We start from the raw sequence: 17,488 nt of genomic DNA on the forward strand, positions 1-17,488 counted from the left end.
GTAAACTCCTGATGTCATGTCTTTGATGGAGTCAAATGAGGTGCGGCACCTTGTTATAAAATATCGGCACCGTCATTGTGTGGTTATAACGGAACAGCGTTAACCCTCTTTATAGTAACAGCCCCCGCCGCATAGATTTGTTGTTTTGCATCTTACACAATAGACCGTTTGTCACGTTAGCTGTTTTCTACGTGATTTGGCGAACAAATTACTCTTGCTATGGAGACACAAAAACACACCATTTGCGGTGTATATATCCGTTTGGCCAAAAGTCACCTCCTAAGCTTCCTTCACGATCTTGGAAGCCTCATGTTGGCAGACACTTGGTCTGGATTGCCAAAACTTCGCTTCGGTTAAAAATCCAGGATTAAAATGAAGCAACGGCGGCTGGTGTCAACAATAGGTGAATCACGTTGTTGGTTTAAATGCCAGCTCCGACAGAAGATTTATGGTCTGCCGATTGCGACGATGCCAAAGCCGATTTGTGAATTGGTCGCTTGGAATTGACACGACACGCGACGCGTTTCCTGGAACGTGACAGCGATATCCGAGTTCAGGTTTAAACCGATTTTTTTTGTCTAGCAAAGGTATGCATTTGTTGTGTAGCTAAAAAGCCCCTTGCAAATTTGTATAGTAATACTTGTTGTGTATATGACAAGTTTGCGTAAGTATGTTTAGGATAAAGTTGTATTAAAAAAATTTTTCCAACTCTAAATGTTGGCAAATAATAACGTGCAGCGTAAATGTTAAAGAAAACGGAGTTGCTACATTACGTTGATCAATGCACAAAAAACACCACTGGTGCCGAAAACAACAGCGTTGTTTTTGTCGGTAGGTTGATACGTAAACCGGACATACAAGCTGTTTTTATGTTCGTCAACTTTGGGCGGGCGTTCAAAACCACCCGCCTTGTTTTCAAGAGGTCCGGCTTAACAAATTACAACCCTTAAACACGACGTCAAAACCACTAGTCCCAGTGGGCGGGAATCCATCCTAACACGCAATCACTAACCAGTGGTAAGCACGCAAACATCGCAGCTATTTCTGGCACCACTTCAAAGCTTAGTCCCACCCAGTTTTAACCTACACGCCTTACGTTACAGCCGAGGTTTTAGTGTTCATCGGTGTCAAGCAAGCCGAGCCCAACCTTGCCGACACAACCTGGTACTGCTAACACCTTCAAACGCGCCGGCTTCAATTAGTTCTGTTATAATAACCGGTGCGACTGGATATAGCCGCAAACATATTCCAGGTCCCGCCCATTGTCGTCTAATTATCCGTATTTACCCGACCACAATGTCGATAGTTGAACGGTGCTGACTGGTGTAACGCCTCGCATGGAGCAATTAGGCGACTGACCCGGTATCACGGAAGTTGCCATGTTCACTGCAGGGTCTGACTTATGCCCTAATATACGAAAAACGAACCTTATTTTTCACACCTTGATTCGCGGCCTCAAAAATGCCTAGAATAACTTAAAATCACTTTCCACGTGCGCGGAGCTATTTCGTGAGGGCACGGCTTGAAGAATTCTGATTCCCCTTCATTTCGTGCCAGCCGAACCCAATACCACAGGTATATAATAAAACTTTCAATGTACCCTGATAACCAATACACGCCCAGAGTACACGTTTCCAAATTTACTACACTTTATCTGATATTTGGAATATTTTTTCCCGATAGTTCAAAAAACACGTTTTTCAGGCACGGCTGTTGGAGGCAATTGATTTGGAATTTCCAATGTTGTTGTCTACATCTGGCTGGGTTTACAGTTTCCAGGTAGACGTGGCAGTCTCGAATATTTTTAAAATGTCATGCTAAGGTATTTTATGATTTGTTTAAAGATTGCACCTCACCTATTTTAACGTGTTTGAAATATCTCCACCGACACAACATACAACAGCCCTGATAGACGCAGAATACGACATGCTAAATTGTCCCGACTTTTGGCAAATGCTTACGCCACCATCACTGATATAGGGCTATTACATCAGTCACGCGTCTGAACAACAAAGCATGTACCTTTTCGCATCCATTTGAGCTATTGTGTTCTCATTAGACTTTTGAACAGATCAGTGTATAGTGTTCTGAAACAACGCAAATTTTAACAGATATTTATGTTTTTCGTTACCCTGTTTCGATACAGATTGTCCACTAATCGGGACCACGAAATTATGAAAAACAGTTTTTACGGGAACTTGAACGAGTGACATGGTTATGAAGTGCACGATTATTCGTTTTTTAAAAAAATATTTGTTTTCCGATTTGGAAGTCAGTCGTTCGCGGTTCGACGAATTGCCAAGTTGATTACAAGAGCCAAGTAACAATTTCGATAACAGTCTCGATTTCCGATTGTTTTTGTAAACCGATGAACCCAACTGACTTATAAATGTTTAATTTATTTCCTTGGTCATCATACTACTAACAAAACTTATAAAACATGCTTATGACCAACAGGGTAGCCCTTCCTATAGTATGTTTTTGTGCGAAGCGTGACTTGAAGTGTTCCACAGGAGAAAATGCTGTAAGCATGGCCGCCAAAAGGGAAATGGTAATATTAATCTTTTCAAAACGGTACCAAGGTACATTGACTTTTGTGATGTGACACATTACCACCCCTATTACCCAATAATAGGCGATTAAGTGCCAAAGTTCAGGAACTAATATAGGCGAAATAGCCTCTTCCAGACACTTAATACATATTACTGATGGAAAAAGCCACCAGATGACTGTTTTGGATGTTCTCTATGTTTGTGCTCGAAATAATTGCTGATTATTATAAAGTTTTGGGAGAAAGTATCTAATAAACATGTGTTTAAGTTTAACGTGTACTGTTACAATAATATGACATTTAAACCAACTATTCTATAACTACAACTCACATTGTCTGTTTCCGTGTTTTATACCAGCTGACATAAGGTTCGAACGGGCATACACTTTACTCGACCTTGGAGCTCTTTGGATAAACCCGTATTTTACCGAGGTTTTCAACAAGCAAAACTGGTGATTAGGCATTCACTAGTCAGGTGACACAATGCAATTTAAGAGTTCGCTTGATATTGATACCCACAAAAGCTGATGGAAATGATTACATCAACAGTTCGTTTCTTGACGAAATATTGCCTAAACAGGATGCGGCCATTCACGGGAGATAGTCGGAAACCGAATCGTCAGCTTAGCATCTATTTATACAACTGACGATGCAATGGTGGGTTTGGCCCCAACAATCAATGTGCACATCACCAAGGTTTAATTAGCCGTGAATCAGGTGCAAAGTTGATTCTCTTATCGAACAACTGTCTGTGAGTTCTTCTTAATCCTCATTCGTGAAAGATAAGGCACACCTAAACGTTTCTCTTCTCCTGCGTTGGCTTTCACAGTATAGGTCATTGGCCCACATGATAATTGTAAAATACAAACAAAACGACACATCAGTTTAGTTCCAATGCCCAATTGTTGAGAAAATTTTCATCAGACGGCCCGTTGTTAAATTAAAAAAAAACCTGGATTGGTTTTGGGAAAATTTTTCGTAATGTATTAAGGATTTTTTTCAAAAAATTTCGATATATCGGTTATAACCTACTGATCCTAGCAAAGTTGTAAGAGGACCTCGAATTGGGATTTAGCCTTCCGAGAGGAAACAACGACGTGTGGCCAAGTACGAAGACAGATTCGAATCAAGCATGTTGGGTTTAAACTCAAGCCCGACCCTGTTCACAACTGCATCGTAGACCCCTTCTAACTGAATCATATACCCCTTCTATTGAGGTAACGACATTACATGATGTTTATGTTCGTGAAGAAGTTTCTTTTGTTGTTTTGTTTGTGGCTAAAATGGTTACTGAAATAGAAACGCAGGATCTGTGTTTTATCTCGAAGTAATGTCTAAAAGTTTGTTGTTTTGTGGACAGATTAAACTGCGTAATTAAGTCGCAAATCTTCGGTAATTATTTGTGTTTGTCTAACACAGGGGTGTCCAAACTTTTTGTAATAGGGGCCAATTTTTATCAGGTGCAGACAACCGCGGGCCAAAGCAAACTTTTAACTGGACAATTATAACACAAAATACACGGCATGAACAAAAATTTTTGGTTTTTGTTGCGTCAGCACCGTATACTTTCTTTTTATCAGTAATTGTCGTTCTATGGAGAAGCTTTGCGTGAAGTCACAAGTCACCTCAACCCAAAACCTTACTTTAAATGTTTGCGGGCCATACGAAAGAAAATTTTAAACAACAGCTGCGGGCCACTTGAAATGCCGTCGCGGGCCGCATTTGGCCCGCAGGCCGCACTTTGGACACCCCTGGTCTAACAGAAACTTTGGTTAGATTATGTAGCACGTTTTGCCGCAATATTGTGTAGAAATTGTGGGTTTCCTTCATACACAACGGCGTTTTACTTGGACACAATGAGCAGCAACTGTCAACAAAAATCGAATTCACATTAAAAAAAACATTATTAAAGAGAATATCGAAAAATATTAAGTAATCCGAATTAATTTGTGTATAAATTGTATTAAAACAGTGTTTCAGAGCACCCTGCTCCCAAATAGGCTACTTGTTTATTTCAATACCTAACTTAAGAAAAACGGAGCCAGCTTTGTTCAATTATGCGGTTGGATGAGGACTTATAAAAATTGACAGTAAATTTCGCTGATAATGAGAAACAATTTTATTTGAATTTTGGTAAGTTGGGAAACTTTGTTGAACGAAAATTATAACATAGAAAATGTGAGGTTTCAAATCGCAGCCAAAATGTGTCACAACTAATTAGTAATCATTGGTTTTATATACAGTTATCAACAATATAGTAGAATGTAAAACCTACATTGACTTCATTTGTCAGTATTTCAATCTATGTATTTCACACAAAATGATTATCAGTGGCATACTCAAAAGAATCAACGCCAAAAAACACTGTGCGTTGCATATTTGTGCTTTCCGCCGTTTCGATGGAAGAAAAGATCCACGAAAGTAAATATTTGTCATCAAAGCCAACCTCATGTTATTGGCGTGATGATTCCGTTGCACTGATCCGCTGATGATGTATCTTTCACGAAGTTTCCGAAATCAGTGTTTGTATGTTGCTGTCTAGAAACGTGTTTTCCACTGTGACCGTGATTTATTGATATCAGTTATAGAAAATTTTGAAAGCGATCATACTCTGCACATTTATTTTGTTGATGCTGCAGATCAAAGTGGAGATGTTATAATTGAATCACCAGGTAAAAATCTTATCAATTCATGCGTATGGTTGTGACGTTGACTTGTCGATTAGTTTATTTTGATTTTGATTAAAGATATTTCATTCGAATCAAAGTAAACTTCGGGGCGTTAGAATTGACAAACAGTCAGAATTTCACTTTACATTTACAAACGCTGGTCCAAAAATAATGTAAGTTAAGAAAAAATCTCTTTGTACAGATTTCTATTGCAATTCTTATCATAGATGCGTTTAAGAAAACAAGAAATTTTGAATTGTTCATGTCACGACCTGTATTTTTAAACTTGTATTTAATTTAGTTGACAACGCTTTGTCATGCCTGTGTTATGAGAATTTTAATGTTTTTGAGGTAGTGTTGGTAACTTTTTGCAGTAATTGTATGTAGAAATCTAATTTAAATTAACAATAGTGTAATTCATATGTGTATAAATAATATAAACTACGCGGTTTTGACAGATGAACAGCTTGCTTTAATGATCATTACGGCGAATTCAATTCAACCGCACTTCGTGCAGGAGGTAAGAGCATGATTTTCGTAATCCGTTTAATCTGTAATGACCAAATTCCTTATAATCCACATCCAACACCTTTAAAATCGCCACCAAGGCATGATGCAATGTCACGTCGTCTACGGCCCATCCCACCATTGCACCGCTTTTAGAACATGTGCAACCTCAATTTTGATTTTAACCATCACGCCAAGGTTAATTTCAGGATTAGGTTAGCTTTGCAGAAGGCTATCAACTTTGATATTACTTTGTAGTTTGACGCTGGAATCCGCATTAATGTTGGAAAGGGATGGACGTTTTGGGAATGGTCTATTTTCGGGACGCTGTTTGAGGCGTAAAACGTGCATTGGAATCAAGCTCGCGTGATTGCAGTTAGTACCAGGACAAACAGATTTAAAACAGTCAGTTCTAATCGTTTTCGTGTGAAATAGATATAAATCAAAACCTCATCTTTAAATCCAGGATCTTCAAGGTTTTCGCCCAGGCCCATAAACTGCCAAGTTCAATCATCTTTATGTATTTTCATAGTTTCATGGCCTTCTTTGGAAACCTTATTAAGGAACATTTTAGAAAATCATGCTTAGCCTACTGTAATCGTAACGTAATAGCAGTCGTCACGATACGTGCATGATTTTATTTTAGGTCTGTCAGCAACGTTTTGCCGAATCATGGCCGTTTAGGAATTTACATGGTACAAATATAAAACAATACTGCGCTATGAAAAAAATTATGCGCTTCGTTACAGGTACCTTATTATTAGTGAAGTTATAAGCTTAAATATGGACAGTATGTTAACATTTAATTACAATTTACAACTATATTCGTAGTAGGAATAATGTTTTGGAAAGATTATTATCTGCGTTCAATGTCAATCCATCTGTAATTTTCGTTTCTGCAGTGAAGACACAAATTATTACTGTGTATTTTGTATTCACTTTACGTTGTTAAGTTTGTGCTGTAAACGTAAGGAAATATACACAATGCAAAAGGTGCCCGTAAATGCTCTTTACTGTGTATTGCTGGTTTAACTACGACAAATCGTTACTGCTTTTGAATGGTGCAGTGCGTTTTTTTTTTTTTTTTTTGCAGCATTCGTTGCACCAGAGTAGTAGGCATAACTCTGCAATGCACCACAACGTGTACGCACATTTCAAATTCCTTAACTGTTTTTGAATCTGCACTCACGCGGAGTAGGCCACGTTGTTGAAACTAAGACAAAAATTATCATAACCTTGAAATATCTTTCTCAACAGCACCACCTGTACAGCACGAATCGTGACCGACGCTATCTGCCAGAAGTCCCAAGGTTAAAGCGAGGTGTGGTAGCCAAACGTGCCTTAGCGGTAAGTTGCGTAAGACTTGTGCAACTGGCGGTGACCCCGAGGTCAAACAACCATCATTAAACCGACACCGGTTGACTGCAAACGCGTAGGTAGCTATAATTGATTACAATAGCAGTTTGCCTGAAGGGGTTGCAGAATACGAATATAGTTCAGCTAATATTAGACTTTTATGCTTTACGTAAAACGGATCAGTCGTTGCAAGTCATACTTTGTAACTTTTCGTAGGCTCACTTCCATAAACTGTGTTGTTTTTTTCTACATTTTCATGTATCAAAACAACCTTATCTGCAAAGTGGTATAGTTGTTTGGAGCTTAAAGATCGAAAATAGATCAGATGAACTAAAAAAATCACTTAATCCGCTTAAAGAAAACAAATATTTGGCATTTCGTATTGATAAAAGTGATCAAATTTGCTTTTCTTGTAAATGACTCATGTATGCGGCAAGCCGTTGATATCTTGCAGGAATCGGAATTACCACCAAATTTCAGGGTTTATGGCACAAGACAATTTCGTGGTTGCCACAAAATATGACTGTTTTCACACAAGCCGTGACTAAATAGCCACAAGAAAATCACAGAATTTTTTTCGAGTTTTACTGTATTGTCCGACGAAAACCTCATGCATCTTGCGAAATACGGGACGTTACTTAAACAAGGCCTAAAACAATAATTTGACAAGCTAGGTACATGTTGTCGATGTTGTTCCGTGTGCGCAATACGTTCATCACTTCAATTAAAGCCAGATTTTAGTGGCAGATTGGTGCCCTGCGCCACATGTGTTGTGTTTTGATGGTTCTTGAACTGTATTTCGCGCGCCTCGTAGGTAATTTTGTCGGCTTTAACCTGATGTAATTGTCAATTTGCCAAGTCACGACGTGCTGAAATTTTTTAATCAACTCTCTTGACCTCCACGTGATAATTGCCTTTTGTATGTATTTTCAAGAACATACATTTGTAGATTCTTTATTTAGTAACATTCCAGTATGACATAGATTCTAATCTAGCCCAAACCGAAAGGCCTCAACAAAAACCTTAAAGGTCCTTTCGTTTCTGACGTATACACCAAGCCAAACCAAGTTAGAAAAAACTCGATACTGATTAGTATTTTCGGACAACAGTTCGGGGAAAATAATCCATTAAATGTCAGAAAAATTAAATGTCTTCGTTCTTAGGTGTTTACATGTTATTGACTTGTTCCACGTGTTGGTTATAGCCGAATACGCAAGAAAAAGGTAACGATTTTAAAAAAAAAAAAACGGATTTGTTCATTTCTCCATTTCTGCTCCATTCTGACGTTTTTATCTGAATTGCAAAAAATTATGGTTTGGAAAATGGTCACTTGTATGACGTAATACGTCCCTAAGTCGTAAATTCTCAATTGGTAATAACGATATTGTGGTGAAAAACTTTTCTACGGAAATTCTCCTTTTTCCGGTTTCGGTTTCAGACCTTTTTGTGTCGACCGAAACCGAAAAAAAACAGCGCTTGACAACTGATCGAAACACAAACATTGTAAGTTTGTTGCAATTTTTACGAAAATCTCCTCTAGTCTGAAACATCTTGCGGCTAACTCATTTACATTAATGAAACTATTTGCCTTTTTTGGTTTAAATACCACAACATTTGGCGTATCTGTCGTGTTATACTCTTGTACAAAGTGCTCTATAATTTTGTTTTATTCTTTTTTCTGATGTAGTCCTTAAAAATTATATAACGTAGCAAACAAAAATGCTTGAAAAAAAATATTTTTTTGCGTTTTGACTGTCGATTGGAAGGATCCAGAATTTCAACCACAGCTCCTACAATTACATTTTTACCCCGTCAAATTTAAATTGCAAATTGTGTAGCGTGAGGTATATGACAATAATTTGCACCTTAGCTTCGAAATCGTGAAGCCACAAACAAACAACAATACCATTCTCCTGTTAAACACTTGACAGCTGTAACCGCCTTTGTCTGCCTACAGCAGTGATTCTCAAACTGTGTGCCGCGACTCAATAGTGTGTCGTGAGAGATTTCGAAGTGTGCCGCGAAATATTTTCTATTTTAAAGTGCAAACATTCCCTGGTATTTTAGGACATTATGACGAAATACTGGTGCACATGACAACGTTTCAAAGCTCATGCATACTTTTGTTATTGGTAACAAAAAGCGTTCTTACCCACCACAGTACTCTCTTGAAAGTTAATAACAAGTACTGTTATGTTTACCTGCGAAGTGTGCCGCGGAAGGAAATTTTAGTTCTTTAAGGCGCCGCATGCTTAAAAAGTTTGAGAACCACTGGCCTACAGGAAGCACTTGTCAGTCAAAATTCCTATTGGTTTGTGTCAAAAAGCAACAATTTTTGAAACATATATTGGCCCAGTTTACCAATTTATGATGTTTCAGCTTTGAAAAGAACTTTCACGTTGTAAAATGTAGCATCTACCTCCTAAAAAATATTTGTTGTTCCAAAATGTTGCAGCTTATAGAAAACTGCAGGCTGGCTGAGCAAGAGCTAATCTTTGAAATCAAAGAAGCGATTTGTCGAGATGCCCTTTACGGCGAACGCAAAATTATATCACTTAGCTAAAGCTCGGAGATGTTCCAGACGTTTCTAATGCGTATACACAGACCGAATAGGCCGAAATCTAGAAATCTGAACGTACTTTTGCGTGGCTGCATTTTGAGTGACAACTTTCAATTGTAGCAGTTGGATCAAAATGGTGCTTTATGACGTAATAGAGGCTCTGTATGCGTCATATTTCAAGACAGTTATTTGTGCTTTGCGTAAATGGCCTTAAATGGACGTCAAGTGTTTTTTTCTGTGGTAGTTTACTTTTGAGCGGAGTTTTATTGTAAACAACATAGCGAGGTAGGTACGACTGGTATTAGGTGTTAATTCGTGTTGTTTGTGTTTGCCAAAAGATTTTTATCAAATACTCTACGTAAAGTTTCGTTTTCAGATGGAATGAAAATTGTTCTCGAGTGCCCACTAGCGTGCATAGTGTTTTTCTATAGCTTTACTAGCAAAGATACGCAAATTTTTTTTATCTCTGGCAGTCAACGCTTGAATGCTTCGTACTTGAGTCCGTCGACGCTTGAATGCTTCATACAATGAGTCCGTCGTCGAGCTGCCCGTTTTAAGTGCAAGTCCGTTAATACATTTGAATTATAGGAAGTTGGTTACATCAAATTAATTCAACTTATTGGGTTCCACAGAGTTGCTCAAAGTTTTTTGCTCCGGTAAACACAAGTGGCCGAAATTGGATTAGAACGTATTACCTTGTGAACTCAATACCATCTTGGCGCCTTTACTTGAATATATTAGTATTAGTTTATCCAAAATATGGTGATTTTTTTATCATTTTGTTATTTTATCACGTTAGTAGATCAAATATAATTTCTTTGCTTCTGTGACTTTGGAGACTCATGCCAAATCGACAGATACAGCTTTGTCAAACCCCTTTTGTCAAAATAATTGGACCAAACCCAAGTTAAAAATCATTTTTCTAATAGCAGCAGTTGCGACAGGCCTGCAAACATAAAAATCATATTGTAAATAGAAAAAGTAACAGTTCTATCGCAAATTTTGTGTTTTTCTATCCAACCAGTAAACCATCAATTATTTTACGACCATCGTTAAAGCAGCTCTCTTGAAAACCTCATCGGCTTCTGCTTTGTGTATTTTATGCGCGCACGCGCACACAAAAGGCCTTGCTTGTTAAACAAACTGTGTTACTGTTGTGAATCAAGGTAGCGTCGGATTTCGCTCACAAGTGGCTATTCTTTTGTTGACGGGCGCGCTCTTTTCACTGCGCTCTGTTATGACTATGTTCCCCCGATCTGGGTGGGAAAGTCTTTGTTAGAGTCTGGTGTAATATTGCAAGGCGGTCGTTTCACTCGGTCATGCGGAGGTGACATTATAGGCCCAGGTTTAAGCTTGAGAAAAATCTGAAATACTTTGTGTTTTAAGTGTTGGACCTAAACTAGGGTTACTTGTTGTTTAGTTAGAGGTGCAGTGTAAAAAGTATACGTAGGCTCCATCAGTAAAATAGGATACTGCGTAGCGTGCAAAAGAACTGGGCATAAGCAGGGATGTTTTGTGGGTAAAAGAAAGACACAGTGGTTTGTCATTAGAGTGGGGCAATTTTGAGTATTTCACCGGGTTTATGTAGTTTTTCGGGTCAAAAAGTGTACAATACAGCAAGCTAGTGCTAGCTCAAAATATAAGTTAGGCTACTGAACAGTCAGAGGAAGATACAGCAAAAAAATATTAAAAAAGCACATGTACGTTACTTCGTGGTCATAACTATAACTTAGATTTAGAGTTTAGCGAGGTTAGGTATAGTGCACAAAATTCAAGTTAATCTACTGCACAGAAAAGTACATTTTGTCTTCCTTTGTGCTGTTCTGTGGTTGGGGGCTGTGGCTTGTAGGTTGTCAAGCGGGAAATTACCTTATAAATTGTTTCAGATCTCGATAGAACCTCCGTAAACTGGTTTTGTCACAAAAATGGCTTCTAGGAGTGCTGGGACCCTCATCACTACCCACAATGCAACTTATATTCCCCCATCAATCATGCCTGGGTGAGTAACTCAACTCAAAGTGAAGGACACGCACTCTGCAGTTTGTGTACTTATCAGCCCTTTTGCTGGTGCTGCAACATTTTTGTGCTAGATATGTCAAACATATACTCAAGTAGGCCTCTTCTCACAACGAGGTGTATTAATTTAGATTAAAACACTATGAACTCAGCCTTTTGCAGTTACAATATTGTTGAAAGAAAAAAAACATGTTTACTTTCTACCTGTAGGCTAAACCTTGAACCTTTTCTTATAGCCTATGTGTCAAGAGAAATGCCAAACAAAAGTATAAAGTGCGCATATGCCACATAACGCTTTATAATACGGTGTAGCTGCAGCGCGTTTAATCATGATCCACCAATTGCCCTCTTTTTGCGCCTCATAACGTCTTGACGTTGCGCAGCTATTTCCGACTTGGTGATTGTTCACTGCAATTGTGTCGCTATGTGTTCTTTCACCAAGCGAAATAAACTCACTCCACTCATATATTTACGGAAACTTTTTACTGAATTGTGTCAGTCGGCGGTTTTAGGGTTGAGAAATAGTGATCTTGGGCTTTAGAGGAACTCGGGTGTTAGAATAACGACGCTAGAATAACATTTTGGTGTTTTTTGTTACATCACTGTACTGATGCTACAGCATGCAGCCAAAAAAGTCAACTCATACAATTTATTTTTCAGATACCGTGGTTACGTCCCAAATCTCATGTACAAGTATGGCGACACGTACGGGAACGCGACTCTGAAATACTTCCAGGACTTTCGTTCCGCTACCCTCAACACAAGCAAATCCACGTACAGTGCAAGGGGTGGTGAGGTAGGAAAAATAGTTTTACAGCAACTAAATAACTCTAAAACGGGCATTTTTGGACTGAGAGGCAGAACCCTAAAAATTAGGTACGCAATATACGTACTTTATACATGAGCTACTACACATCAAACTATGCTGATGAACAGCTTGTGATTAATACAGATGGGCGTTGGATTAGGCAAGGTTAGAAATATGTAATTGAATATTTGGATTTTATTTTAGTTTCCATTTAAAGTATAGGCTAAAACTTTCGCATTTTTTGAAATGTCCAAATTTTGTTTAAAAAGGGCCAAAATAGGTCTTAAAGCTAGTGAAATTCAAAGATTGATGCTGAATCAAGCCTTTTTTCAAACCTAAGCCCAAACCTGAACCCGAACAGAAAAACCCTGCTCGAATTACACCTCTGCTAACATACGTTATGCCACGCACACTTTAAGTATTTAAAGTATTTCACTGAGTATCAAATGATCAAGGCGTCTATACGAAAAACATTGTATCCTATCTTACGATACATAGCTTACTTCTGTAATATATGTACTCCGTCGCGGTTTCAGAATTCTAGAAACGTCCCTGATGTTAAAATCGCTCTTCCTGATTTCAGTTTCCGACAATCTACACTTACGATCCCTCGTTGGTGCTAGGCAACCGCACAAGGTCACGTGAGAAGTACAGAACCACACCAACCTGGAGTCGGTTTAACGTTGACTACGACAGATCAAAAAGCTTACAAGATCTGGACTCTGTAAGCCCTATATGTAAATTATCAACTGTATGGTTTTTAGTTATATCGTTTCGTGGGCCTTAATTATCACCGTTTGGGTGGTAATATTTTTATGCTAGTATAGTATTGAACATAAACCCAAAAAGAGTTTTTAGATTTTTATATAGCTTAGTCCAGTGCTCTTCAACCGGTGTGCAAAATATGCATGGGGTGCACCAGTACGAAAAGGTATACAAGGGTGCATCACAAACTTTTAATGAACCATTCATATTTGACTTTCAAGATATTAGAAAAAAGATGTAGGTTTCAACTTATGTATAACCCAGGTAAACTTTTTCAATGGTTTATCCCCGTGTCTAGTTTGATAATGACTGTGTTACATTCGGGTGATGTTTGGATATCGAGTGTTGTTTTTTTCGCCGATGTTTCACAGAAAATTCGCAAACAAATGCTTGGAGTTAATTGACAAGATGATATGCATAACAATTTTTCATATCGCTTTTTATCTCAGTTTACCTTTTAAGTAAATAGGGTGCATGAGTTCGTCACAACAACTTTAAGGGTTCACCACACCAAAAAAGGTTGCAGAGCACTGGCTTAGTCAACCATATAACTATGCTGTCATGCGTTTTCACTGCTTGTTTAGGCAAGGATTTTAGGTTGTGACTATCTCGTATAATTTACACTTTTTAGGGACGTTCAAATAACATTTATGATTTATGACAACAATACCTTTACTTCCAGTACAAAATATACAGCCAGTAAACCTCGTTTCAACCGTATTCGGTTAATCCGGATCTTCGCCTAATTCGGACAAAACTTGAGGTACAAATTATTTGTAATGTGGTAAGGTTTAACTAATCGCCATCGGTAAAAAATCTTCGCCTATTTCAGACAATGTTTTTAGCCAAATGGGTCCGGATTATCCGAGGTTTACTGTAATTTCAGAGTTATCTATCTGCACCCTTTTGTTTAATTGTCTAATTCAGTGGTTCTCAAACTTTTTTTGTTGCGACGCCCCTGGATAAGTTTTTCGGAACTTGCGACGCACCAGCAAATAAAAGTTAATGAGGAAACTTATTATTAAAGTTGTGTTTATTGATACAACAACAAAAAGCCACGAAACGAAACTATTCTGCGACGCCCTTGGAAAATTGAAACGACGCACCAGGGCGTCGCGACGCACAGTTTGAGAACCACTGGTCTAATTCCATCACTACGCATAATCTACAAGAGAATGTTAAGTGATTTGCAACTGTGGTTTATCAAATAACATCATGTTTATCTAAAAAAAAAATAGATGTCGCAATCCCACCGTGATACTTATCGTGATAAGACCGGAACCGTGAAGAGGCAAAACTTTTTCGTGATTCCCGTGAAAGCTGAAGAGAGATTTGCTGGTTTGCCTGGAGTGTAAGTTGCCATATTTTGCTTTGTGGATTTTGTTTTCTTTAATTTAATATTTGATATTTGTTTTCGTTTGCGTTTTGAACTGAGTTTGTTTATAGTTTGACTTTTGAACCAAGCATAATGGTGAACACTAAACCTTGACGCTTTATAGAATAAGTTTTAAACAAGCTAATTGGCAATGCCGTGATCTACACTCAATTAAAAAGTGTTTAAATCATTTGTTCACCGAAATACAATATGATATTTATGTTGTTCAATTCACATTCAATGTGAACTGTACTCAAGTTCAAATGTGGCTCTTTTTTACTACACCTTAAATTTTTATTTAAAAAAAATCAATATTATCCTTAAGTGAAAAACATCGGTATGAGGCACCAAAGAAACCAAGTGCTAGCCACATGACGTCATCGTGTACCGACGACCCTAGGGCGCCACCTAGAATTAAAAATCAGAAATATGTCTCTATGTTTTACCGCGAAGGGACCTCAAAATTGATATAAACCCAGTCAGAATTAGTAACACATCACCACATGTAGCAATGTAAATGTAATTTAATACGCATACACTTACATACCAATTTTTGTTGTGTTTATGTTTTAATTTTGCACCCATTTTCATTTGTTTTGGATGGTAGTTGTCACTGTTTTATTTTACGGATTTTTAGTTTAGTTTTATGTTAAAAATAATTTGTGTTTTGTTTTTGTTGCACTTTGTCTTGTCTTATAGTTTTTCACATTTTTTTTCCATTTCACAATAAATTTTAATTTATACTTTTGTTTTATTGGTGTTGTTTTCTTTTGTTTGGTTTGCAGTGCAATCAACACTTGTTTTATCAAATATAGCTATCAGCCAATTAGTCTTATTTCAATTACTTCTTTAGCGTGCTGTAATATTCTGCTTTTTAAAAGTTCAGTTTAAGTTAGACCGCTACGGCCCCAAACCTAGGGAATGTATGCACCCAAACGGGTATGTAGGCATTCCAGGGGTATGTATGTACTCAAAGGGGTATGTAGGCATTCCAGGGGTTGTAGGTGCCCAAAGGGGTATGTAGGCATTCAAGGGGTATGAAGGTGCCCAAGGGGTCGTGGGACTGGCCTGGGAAAATTTAAATGTTTTTCTAAAAAAAATCTATGTTCAGTTTCAATTAAGTTTTTAAATTACTACCAGGCAAACTCTGGTACCGAAAATCAAAATATTTTTTGTTTCGAAAGTAATCATTGATCAACTGATTCTGTGGTCCGCTGCATTAATTTGCTATTCAGTTTTTTTACAAACTATACTGGACATGCCTTTAAATTGAAATGGGTTGTAGCATAAAGGAGATCAGAACCCAAAATGTATTTAATAGGTTGTGTTCGTATCTTAGTCGGTTATTGCGTCCAGGGACCCCCTGAAATCACACAACGGACCCGTTGAAGTTCCGCAACAGACTGGTAAGCGGGCTTGAAATTCCAAACGTACAAAGTCCGTATCAGGCCTCACGGTTAGATTTACTAAGATGTAAGTACGGCACAAATGTGCCCTAGTGTAAAGTCAAGTGTGAACCAAGCCCCTTTTAAAACCTTACCCCAGTGCTACATAATACTTACAACTCTATTCCGCGAACCGTATGTTGGAACCACTAAAAATAGATCCCTAACTACAAAAGGGGTCAATCACTGGACTGGCAGTCAACATAACAGAAAATGTTATGAACCCAGTCCAATCATCGCTGCCAGTCCTCTTAATGGTATTATACCGAATTAGCCGCCAAGCATCCCCACATATAGCTAGGAACAGGCTAGTAAAATGAAGCCTGCGACGGGATTCGAACCCATGACATCCGGCACTTGCGCTCTACCAACTGAGCTCCACTCAGTAGTGAGTCCGTCGAAAGTCGAATCACAAGTACCGTTACCTGCCTCGTATGCTGCACGTGTTAGACCCTTTGGGCGAGATCCAGTAGTGGGATTAAAATTTTTTGTCAGCCGGTTCTATCACAAAAGTCATATTTTTAGCCGGTTTGAAAAAATCGGTGTATCAAATAAGATGCAAAAATCCATTGAGAGTAACCAGTATTGCTAACTGGTTCGCTGATCTTATACAATTTCGTGAGACGGTTCTGTAGAACCGGTGCGAACCGACTGAATCCCACAACTGGCCTGATCACAGCATTAAATTTATGTTCATCTTATTTAAACCAAGTCCCAATTTTAGTGTTTTGGAGCCTACTCGTTTAGCCAGGAGTTCGGACATTGACGTACAACACGTGACGGACGCTCAAACACGAACGGCTGTCATGCGTCAGCGATTTAACCCTTCGTCAAGTGTGCGGGATCGAGCCATGCGTGACGTCCACTTCGAGGAACGTTAAATCCACGTTACGCAAATGAGTGTGGTTTTCAATAGGGCGTTTTTTTGTTGTTCTTTGTGGCCGAGATTAAAGCTATTGAGATTATTGCGTGTTGTTTAAAAATTTTAATTTTTCTATCTTGTTCTATTGTATTGTATGTTACGAATAAAGCTGTCTTGTCAAAAAACGTACCTTGAATTTCACCACATTTATCTGTACAAAATCTGTAACAAAACAGTAAAATCCTTGGTTTAATTTTTTTATCGATTTTCAGGGACTGATGATGCCATTTAGGCGAAATCTATTTTCCTATGCCAATAAACATACTAAATTTGTTTAAACCAAGGATTTTACCATCTATTGATTTTACTGTTTTATTGTTGAAAGAGGCAAACAGTTATCGTCAGGTTAAGACCTGCTCCGATTCGAACCCAACTCAAAACCTGACCACGACCCCAACAGGGCAAATAACGTGTTTTAAATCAGTGGTCGGCAACCGCCGGTCCGCGGCCCTTTTTGTTGCTAAATATTTGTAGTTTTTTGAAGACCGGTCCGCGATAAAATTTCACTGTCTAA

General features: G+C 38.2%; 1 protein-coding gene across 2 annotated transcripts; it reads left to right on the forward strand.

Moving 5' to 3' along the window:
- The first annotated feature begins 5,682 nt into the window (after positions 1–5,682).
- LOC145230648 (ciliary microtubule inner protein 2C-like) lies at positions 5,683–17,228 on the forward strand. 2 transcript variants are annotated; one of them, XM_080096138.1, is made up of 8 exons: positions 5,683–5,740; positions 5,986–6,132; positions 6,985–7,074; positions 11,530–11,642; positions 12,320–12,455; positions 13,051–13,191; positions 14,471–14,583; positions 16,777–17,228. In XM_080096138.1, the coding sequence occupies exons 4-8, from the start codon at positions 11,569–11,571 to the stop codon at positions 16,931–16,933; spliced, it is 621 nt and encodes a 206-aa protein (XP_079952264.1). In that variant the 5' UTR covers positions 5,683–5,740; positions 5,986–6,132; positions 6,985–7,074; positions 11,530–11,568; the 3' UTR covers positions 16,934–17,228. The 2 variants fall into 2 exon arrangements, with proteins under 2 accessions (XP_079952264.1, XP_079952265.1); XM_080096139.1 differs by lacking the exons at positions 5,683–5,740; positions 5,986–6,132; positions 6,985–7,074 and adding an exon at positions 7,082–7,163.
- Positions 17,229–17,488: the final 260 nt, after the last annotated feature.

The sequence above is a fragment of the Phallusia mammillata genome, chromosome 5 (assembly GCF_965637545.1).
Source record: "Phallusia mammillata chromosome 5, kaPhaMamm4.hap1.1, whole genome shotgun sequence".
NCBI classification, from domain to species: Eukaryota; Metazoa; Chordata; class Ascidiacea; order Phlebobranchia; family Ascidiidae; genus Phallusia; species Phallusia mammillata.